At 42.4% G+C, this 10,223-nt stretch overlaps 1 protein-coding gene across 1 annotated transcript in view; it reads right to left on the reverse strand.

Moving 5' to 3' along the window:
- Window positions 1–4,970: 4,970 nt before the first annotated feature.
- Brf (Brf RNA polymerase III subunit) overlaps window positions 4,971–10,223 on the reverse strand; it is a 31,366-nt gene continuing 26,113 nt past the window's right edge. The window contains exons 13-14 of the mRNA XM_028314583.1: window positions 10,109–10,199; window positions 4,971–5,448 (exon numbers count right to left, since the gene is read on the reverse strand). Coding sequence (XP_028170384.1) covers window positions 5,324–5,448; window positions 10,109–10,199 — 216 coding nt within the window. The 3' untranslated portion in view covers window positions 4,971–5,323. The remainder of the gene's footprint in view (window positions 5,449–10,108; window positions 10,200–10,223) is intronic.

Raw genomic sequence — 10,223 nt, forward strand, 5'->3', positions numbered from 1 at the left:
AAAACAATACGTTCCTCTTTGGTGGGTCCCCGCCTTAAAACATGCGATTTAAACCGATGTATCGATTAAAGCATCGATAACCTATCAGTTGGTACTCCTGCCACGACTACACTGCTGCCAACATTCAACTAAAATGATCTGTATAAGGCCCCTGATACACGATAAACCAGTGAATTTGGGGACAACCAAACTACATAAAATAATAAATAGAAGCGCTAGCCCGGACACCGAAGTATGGGCGGTGAGAGAGGAGAAAGTAGCCGAGATGGTGTTCACATTATTACGTCTTTGCCAATTTCCCGCATAGTGTACTTACGCCATAACAAGACGAGTGAACCGCGCGCGAGAGCCACAAAGAAAAAAAAAGATGAGCGCGGGAAAAGTTTGAACTGCGGAGAAGTAAGCAAACCTAAAATTTTTCAGTACACAATTATTTTATAAATATAATGGAGATAATTTAAAGTTAAGGTACAGATTTATATCATTGGCTAAAATTTTGTTATATGAGTTGTAATTGTTGTAAAAGACTTACCGTTTTCTTGGTAATCTTGAAGCCATTAAAAAACTTATATTTGCTAAACAAATTTTCCTGTATATTATCCTTAGATTTCTATTTTCAGTCTTAATTCTTTTTAAAAGCTTGCTTTGTGTGCATCTTCTTCTTCCGTATTCTTGCGTAGCGCACTTGAAACCCATTATTGATAAATATAAATAAAAAAACTTCTAAATTATCACCATAACTAATAAATAACCAACTGTAAATATAATTTGACTTTATAAACTTTATAAATATATAAATAAGAGACTAGAATAATAAATACACGCGTTCCACAACGTCACTAGCCACGAATCCAGTATGATTTGGTTTTTATACCTACATCGCATTACAGCGCCAACTCCATACAAATCGCGGCAGCGATGCGTTTACGTTCATGCAGCGACAAGTTTCACCGAGTAGTGTTGTGCTCCAAACCGCCTGTCACCACATCATGATTCATACAAAGCAACCCAACCCGTTCCCATGATTCATTTAAAATACCCTTGTGTCAATCTATGGGGTAGAACAAGGAAGTTGCAAATTGTTGGGCAACATAAACTGCCTATTTAAAATGTGTCATATCAAGTCATCACACGGAATTAATTGCTTGAGATTGAGGTATTGTTGAGGAAATATGGGTCTTTCATTATCCTCTAAAATGAAATGAATTTTCTTCTAGGTCCTACTCAGGTAACCTACGAGTAGGATCAAGATAGGTTTTTTTAAAATTTAAAAGTTTCTTCCAAATTATCATAGGTTTTGATGAAATTTGTATTGAATGCCACTAGTTAGTAACGACTTAGTGTCCAATCAGATAAGTCTTGCTAAATCCTGACCAGTTCAAGACAACCTTGGAATTACGTGGCATAGATCCCTTTCCTTCCTTCTTATAGTTTTACTTGGGCATATTGAATTTTTATTTTACATGCATGGCGTGTTGAATCTGATGATGTGTGTAAAAAAAAACAAAGAATAAGAAGAACAAAGGAAATTACTTACATTTAAAATGAGGTAATTCATTGACATTGATAAGAATATTATCAAAACACTGCTCACGCACCTTTTCTCCCTTCTTTACAATGCACGATCAAGTGTTATGCAATATTTATTGCTGCTGTAAGAATTATTTAATGCGAAATATTGTGTGCAACACTAAAGATTAAGTACTACTGCTATTTAGTTCCAAGTATGAACGCAACGAACACGGTGTCGCGGCTGTATACAAAATCGTAGCACAGTGTCTCTCGCGCCTAACACAAAGCGGGGGACACAGAAAGTTGGAAAACGTCTACGCTCAGAAGCAAGTCGCAACTCGTTTGAAGATGCCTTTTATCGTTGATGTAATACACAGACCGTAAACAAACAAAGACGTCTATAGAATCTGATTGGATGTAAATTTAATTAGGTGCAACAAAGGCAGTAGACCATCAGTCCTTAATAATAATACAGTTATGTTACTTTTAAGAGACTAGGAGCATAATTCAGTAGTTTTTATCTTATAATGTCTTTGATAACTTGCTTTTGAGACACAAATACTTTCTATCTATCTTTATACCTATAATATTGTCAGGTTTTCATACATAATCTTGATTAAATTCACGTTTCTATTATCTATTTATATTCCAAGATTAAACTATGCTTGATAGGCGTCAATGAAAGATAAATTATTAAAACGAATACATTTATTCAGATATATTGTTGGATAAACACTATACATACTAATTACATAAAAATCAACACAAAATAAGCAACTTCACATGTTAAAATGCCGTAAATATTAAATTCTTATAGATAGTACCTACATAATAACAATTCCTTCTTGTTACAAAAGGGCACGATATCTTACTCGTTGAAGTTTTGTAAAGGTGAGTATAGACTAGACCATTTCTATGTAATGTAACGTTCTTTCGAATGGTACAATACAGGTAAAATGAATGACGTTTGGTTAGTGACAGGGTGTGACACTTGGAGATTTCATAGAGCGACTCGTTGTTCTGTTACAAGCAAATGCACTAGTCTATACTCACCCTGAAATGTAAGAACTGAACTACTTAAAAAGTTGCAACAAATAACTGATTTAATGAAAGTGCTTATTTCATTGTATGTACATTATTAAATTAAGTAAAATACATACATCACGAGTATTTAATTTAAAAGATTTTAAGAACAATGCTACCAGCCGGGCTGGGATGCGCGCTATGAAAAATCTTATCGATAATTTTAGATGACAAATGATATTTGTCATTTATGAAATCTTCAAGTGTCACACCCTTATCGCATAAAATCGATAAAATGGCGTGATAAACGCTTATCGCGGCGCGCATTCTAGGCCTACAGGTTACAAAAAAATGTTACATTTAAGATATCGATAAATGTTAAATTTACAGTAATTCTAAGCTAGCATCGTACTTTTCAATTTTTTATGTAAGTATAATATTTGTAAAATCATCTCAGTCTAGTAATACATTTTCTAAATTACAGAAGATTCTGGAAAAATCGATAAAAAGTCTAATCTAATCGAATCTTTCTAGATGTAGAAAAATGAATGTACATAAGTTTTGATAATAATGAAATTCACAGCAGTGGACAATTTCTACTAAGAGATACTTAGATAAAACCCTTAAAATAATTTACAAAATATACAAAAATACGTAAAATGCCTAGAAATAAATATACTTAACATTATTTTTCAGTGGAGATCACAATTTATTACTGTAAACCAGGTTTTTCACTATCAGGCATATTTTTTATCAGCAAAATATAAAAAGCCAATATGATTGCTGGTCGTACTTTTTGATTCTTGATGTGATTGTATAGAATGTGCGTAAAATATAAAGCCATGTAGTGAAACCCCTTTAGAAACAGCAAAAGAATAAAAGTTTTCATTGACTACCTTTATGAAATCTTTAGTTTTGTAAACCGTATAGTGCAAATATCCAATTTTCAAGAATATATCTCCAGCTCAAGTTTTTCACCTCAAATAAAAAAAATTTGCTTTGACGACGACACTTATAAAACAACACACCTTCGTGGAAGGCACACGTAACATTTAATATAAAAATAGACATAAGTACATTAATGCTTTATGTAAATACGTTGTTGTGTAACGTATTGCAGGTAACATGGAAGTTAAAAGTTAATGTGTCATATGTAGAAAAAATATAAGCCTATAACAGCTTACGTTTTACACTAGGATTGCAACATACAACGTAGACAAAGAAGGCATAATTTTGTACTAAAAGTGAAATGCTAAAATATGACATCTAAAAGCTACAAAAACTCCTTAGCCTACCCACGCACTAAGCTCTGCGCTTGCACTATAATAAACGACGGATGACCCTCCCAGCGGGTCATAGACTACAAGCGTAGAAGGGCCAGCTTATACTTCTCGTAGTCATAACAATCGTCGTTCTGGTCATTGCGCAGTGATGTAAGCATGAAAAAACTGTAAGCAATAGAAACTGCTTTAGGCGTACCGCCGTCGTCCAGGCGAAACCAGTGCAAAAGTGGCAGTAACCGTATAGCATAGTTCAAGTGGTACGAGAGCCCACAGCGTTTCTCCCGGGAGGCGTATGATATTATGCTGTTTGAACTTGGAAGTATATTGCATGAGATTTTTTTTTAAATTTATGTTTAGGGAGTGATCCTTCTGTTCTTTAAGTATTCAGCCAGGCAGGGGACACACATTTCCCATTTCCTTGCTACTGAGATCAGTAGATCAGATGATCTAGCAGTTGTCAATGTCAGCTGTGTATAGTGGGTCAAAGACTAACTGCTAATACCCTAGCGCAGAGTGGCAGGCGCTAGTACTTATTACGTTAAATTCACAATTCAAAATCCTTGTTTAATTTAGATGGATCTATTTTTTTAAAAGAATTAGTAATTTGTTATTGCACAAATTACTAATACTCCCGTTAGCCCCTTGCTAAATATGCTTGCGTCACGAGTGAGCTCACCACAATAGTCGAGCGGCGGCGGGGACAGAACCCGCGTTCCCCGGATCACGAGTCGGCCAGTCCGACCCCTTCACTGTTCGGATATCGTGGCTTAAATTATAATAGTTGTCAATGTCATCTAGCTGTGTATAGTTGTCAAAGACTAACTGCTAATATCCTAGCGCAGAGGGTCCGGTGCTAGTACTCCTCGTAGTCATAATACATAGCTGTTGTCGGCCTGCTGACATAATCATGACATTATTACGTTAAATTCGAAATTCAAAATCTTTACTACTGAGATCACAATCAGATGATCTAGCAGTTGTCAATGTTAGCTAGCTATGTACATATAGTGGTCAAAGACTAACTGCCAATATCCTAGCGCAGAGTGGCCAGCATTAGTACTCCTCGTTAACATAATAATAATAAAAACGTTTATTGCTTTTTATATATTTTTATAATCGTATCGTAATAGCTGTTGTCGTCCTGACATAATCTTACGTTAAATTCGCAATTCAAAATCCTTGTAACTGAGATCTGTAAATTAAATTATCTATTATAAAGTTCGGTTGCCATGCACATAGAATTTTGTCCAATGACCCCAAGCTACCCATCCTTATCGCTCACGCGTAATTATATTGCTGTCACGCTCAAACACTCATTGCGGTCGCACAGTCGCGACAGCAATATAATTACGCGCGAGCGATAAGGATAGGTAGGAAGGTAGCTTGGAGTCATTGGACGAAATTCTATCTTCTCGGCGACCGGACTTTAGCAGTTGTCAATGTCAGCTTACTGTGTATAGTGGTCAAAGACTAACTGCCAATATCCTAGCGCAGAGTGGCCAGCGCTAATACTCCTCGTAGTCATAGTAGTCATCATCCTGCCCATTGCGCAGCATAGCAGCTAGTGATAATTCCGCACCAGTGTCAGTGGCATCCAGCTCCGCGTCATCATCGTAATCTTCGCTCGCATCTGTAAATGTAACAATCAGATTTAAGTTATTTTACAGAATCAATCACCTCATACTATTTGCACTGGTATTATTCAGTGGCCTAATTCACGAATTTTGACAGTCAAGGTCTCGCTGACGTTCAGAAGTCGTCCCATTGAAAAACAGTTCTAAATCCGTATTCACAAGGTTCATTTCGATAGAACGATTACTCGATAGGATCGCAACTCAGCGATTTGTTGTCATTGAAGTTTTGTTACGTCGTCCCATTGAAAAACGGTTCTAAATCCGTATTCACAAGGGTCATTTTGATAGAACGATTACTCGATATGATCGCAACTCAGTGTTTTGTTGTCGTTGAAGTTTTGTTACGTGAATTAGGCTACTGATCAGTGGTCGCGCGGCAGTTGGTCATCTTAAGATCTGTACTGGTCTATTATTGGTTATTTGACAGATATGTTATCTTGTATTATCGGTAAGCAAGACTTTCTATCCTGTATGACCGATGCAATGAGTGGGGTATCAACAGTGGGTGTGGCAAGCGACACATGAGGTTTTTGAATGGGCTATTTGAGGCTATTTGACGATTTCTTACCATGTACCGCAATTGTGGTAGCTGCCAGGCAGTTATTAGCAGTGGGCATGGCGAGTGGCTTGGCGTGGCGGTGGCCTTTTTGCGTCACATTGCAATCTGTCATGCATTATTATGGGCTAAATAAATAAATTATTATAATTATTATTAATAGGTTCTTACCATGTCACACAGTCGGTGTAGCGGAGTGCAGCCTTCTTAAATCGGTTGGTCATCTTACGATCTCACTAACAGGAGTTATTGTAGACTATTTGACAAGTTTCTTACCATGTGTCGCGGGTGTAGCGGGGGCGGGTGTGTTGACGGCGGGGGTGCGGGGCGCGGGCGAGGCGGCGGGCTTCTTGCGGCGCTTGCGGGGGCTTGGTCATTTCACGTTCTAAAAGAGACTTTAGGAACTAGACTTTCTTACCTATTGCGGGTGAGATCACGACTTTACTATTTTACTATCTGCAATGGTCTGTTGGCTATATTTGAAGTTTCTCACCATGTATCACGGGTGTAGCAGTATCAACTCAACATTGAGCGCGGCAGGCTACGCCCTTGCGACACTTGAGCGGTGGATTGGTCAGGGGAGGTCACGACCTTCATATGATCTGTCTCAACATTTCAGCCATAGGACGTCCACTGCTGAACATAGGCCTTTTCCTCATTGGGGGGATCATTGCCGATACTAGCCACGCCTGGCAGGCGGGTTGGCGAGTGCAGTTTTTTGTAAGTTTCGCACGCAGACGCTGCTGCCCACCTCGTGCTACAGGATTCTGTCGCCTCTTATGGCGCGCCTCCTGTTGGCGGTGGGGAATTGTATTCTTTACGGCCGTCCCCACACGGCGCATGATCTATCTATCAAAGGTTATTTTTTTAAATATTTCTTACCATGTGCAGCGGGTGTAGCGGGGGCGGATGTGTTGACGGCGGGCTTCTTGCGGCGCTTGCGGGAGCTTGGTCATCTTACGTTCTAAAAGAGACTTTAGGAACTAGACTTTCTTACCATATCGCGGCTGAGATCACGATCTTTTTGCGCCGCTTTTATCGACTTACTTATTTTTAAAGTTTCTCACCATGTACTAGGGCACTATTTAAGTTGTGAGCCTCGACATCATAACGTGTTGTTAGACGACATCTGATACTTTGAATGAAAAGTTTGTCATTTTTGACTATAACCTTGNCGTACCTCACAAAACCAAAATACTTCATGCTTCAACCTCACCAACGCGTGCAGATCGCCATTGCCGGCGCAATCACGCCATATGACGCCACGATCATAGGCAAATGACAAGTCACGCGGAATGTCATGGGTCGCGCAACTTGTCATTGGCCAATGATCGCGCCGGCGAAGGCGATCTGCACACGTTGGTGTGGTTGAAGCTTAAGAGTTCAATTGATCATTACCTTCTGCAGCTCTAAAAGCCAGAAGGTCGTAAGTTTAATCAATCGCTCTTTACATTCTGCAACCGCTCCTTATCCCTCTTCCGAGCAGCTCTGAAAGCTGGAGGGTCCTGTTCCTCCTCCAGGTCCACGGTCATGAACTGGATGACTGGATGGCTGAAATGGAAGGCGTCTCTCCGAACTCCATCAGCCGCTTGCGAATAGTCGACTCGTGCACTTTGACGATTCGGACCACATCGCTTGGCGTCCGCGAGAGCTATTATTATAATTAATTGATTCGTACCTTCTGCAACCACTCCTTATCCCTCTTCCTAGCAGCTCTGAAAGCCGGAGGGTCCTGTTCTTCCTCCAGGTCCACAGTCATGAACTCGTCTAACGTGAGGGCGCTGGAAGGCGTCTCTCCGAACTCCATCAGCCGCTTGCGAATAGTCGACTCGTGCACTTTGACGATTCGGACCACATCGCTTGGCGTCCGCGAGAGCTATTATTATAATTAATNTAGTGTCCCACGTATCACGGGTGTAGCAGGGGCGCGGGGTTATCAACAATGGGCGCGGCAGGCTCCGGTCTTGCGATGCTTGAGCGGTGGATTGATCAGGGGAGGTCACGACCTTCATATGATCTGTCTAAAGTCCGATCGCCGAGTACGTAGAATTTCGTGCAATGACTCCATCTTTATCGCTCGCGCGTAATTATGTTGCTATCGCGCTCGCACACTCACTGCGGGTGCCAGTCGCACAGTCGCGACAGCAATATAATTACGCGCGAGCGATAAGGATGGGTAGCTAGGGGTCATTGGACAAAATTCTACGTGCTCACGGACCAGGCTTTAGTCATCTTACCGTGTGTCGCGGGTGTAGCGGGGGCGGTAGGCTACGTGAGACTACGACGTTTTTCGACCTGAAAGGGACTATCAACAGCTAGTTTTCTTACCATGTGTCGCGGGTGTAGCGGGGGCGGATGTGTTGACGGCGGGCGTGGCGGGGGTGCGGGGCGCGGGCGAGGCGGCGGGCTTCTTGCGGCGCTTGGTTAACTTATGTTCTAAAAGAGACTTTAAGAACTAGACTTTCTTACCATATTGCGGCTGAGATTACGACCTTTTTGCGCTGCTTTTATCGACTTACTATCTGCAATGGTCTGCCGGCTATTTTTAAAGTTATTCACCATGTATCATGGGTGTAGCAGGGGCGCGGGGTTATCAACAATGGGCGCGGCAGGCTCCGGTCTTGCGATGCTTGAGCGGTGGATTGGTCAGAGGAGGTCACGACCTTCATATGATCAGTCTAAAGTCCGATCGCCGAGCACGTAGAATTTCGTCTAATGACCCCTAGCTACCCATCCTTATCGCTCGCGCGTAGGTATATTGCTGTCGCGACTTTACGACGGGCGGCCGCAGTGGGTGTGCGAGCGCGACACCAGCAAAATAATTACGCGCGAGCAATAAGGATGAGTAGCTTGGGGTCATTGGACGAAATTGTACGTGTTCGGCGACCGGACTTTATCAAAGGTTATTTTAAAATATTTCTTACCATGTGCAGCAGGTGTAGCAGGGGCGGTGGGCGTGGCGGGCTTTGCGACGCTTAAGCGGTGGATTGGTCAGGAGAGGTCACGACTTTCATGGTCTGTCTATTAAAGGTTATTTTAAAATGTTTCTTACCATGTGCAGCGGGTGTAGCGGGGGCGGGTGTGGCGGGGGCGGATGTGTTGACGGCGGGCGTGGCGGGGGTGCGGGGCGCGGGCGAGGCGGCGGGCTTCTTGCGGCGCTTGGTTAACTTATGTTCTAAAAGANATGGTCTGTCTATTAAAGGTTATTTTAAAATGTTTCTTACCATGTGCAGCGGGTGTAGCGGGGGCGGGTGTGGCGGGGGCGGATGTGTTGACGGCGGGCGTGGCGGGGGCGGGGGTGGCGGGCGAGGCGGCGGGCTCGGCGGCGGGCTTCTTGCGGCGCTTGCGGGGGCTTGGTCATTTCACGTTCTAAAAGAGACTTTAGGAACTAGACTTTCTTACCTATTGCGGGTGAGATCACGACTTTACTATTTTACCATCTGCAATGGTCTGTTGGCTATTTTTAAAGTTTCTCACCATGTATCACGGGTGTAGCAGGGGCGCATCAACATTGGGCGCACGACGCTTGAGCGATGGATTGGTCATCTCATGATCTATCTAATACTCTATTAGACAATGTTATCCTACCGTGTATGTTTGAGAATGTTGACAGATTGCGTGGCAGGTGGCATTTGCGCAGCGGTTTGATTTTACGATCTCGGGCACGGCGGGTGAGACCACGATCTTTTTGCGGCGTTTATATCATCTTACGATCTGCAATACTCTATCACTATTTGACAGGTTTCTTACCATGTATCGCGGGTGTAGCAGGGGCGAGACCACGACCTTCTTGCAGCGTTTCGATCATCTTAAGACCTGAAGGGGACTATCAACAACTAGTTTTCTTACCATGTGCAGATAGGCCCCCTTAATTGATATTTATTGTCCGTGGTGCATATCTTTTCTTAAAGGTTATTAAGCCTTTGTTTGTCTCCTGTCATTCGCTTTGCAAGTCGAACCTTAATTTCGAACTCCTATGTTCTTCTGATTAATTTCTGATAGTTTAACTTTCCCCCGGGACAAACTTGAATCCTGGCTACACAGGAGTTGCAGCGGTGGGAACGAGAGGTGGGAATAGTCCCGTTCTTGTATTTTCTTACCGTGTGTCGCGGGTGTAGCGGGGGCGGGTGTGTTGACAATAGGCGTGGCGGGGGCGGGGGCGGGGGCGCGGGGCGCGGGCGAGGCGGCGGGCTTCTTGCGGCGCTTGGTTATCTT

This window comes from Ostrinia furnacalis, unplaced genomic scaffold, assembly GCF_004193835.3.
Source record: "Ostrinia furnacalis isolate ACB-3 unplaced genomic scaffold, ASM419383v2 OfSCF4792, whole genome shotgun sequence".
Classification (NCBI taxonomy): Eukaryota; Metazoa; Arthropoda; class Insecta; order Lepidoptera; family Crambidae; genus Ostrinia; species Ostrinia furnacalis.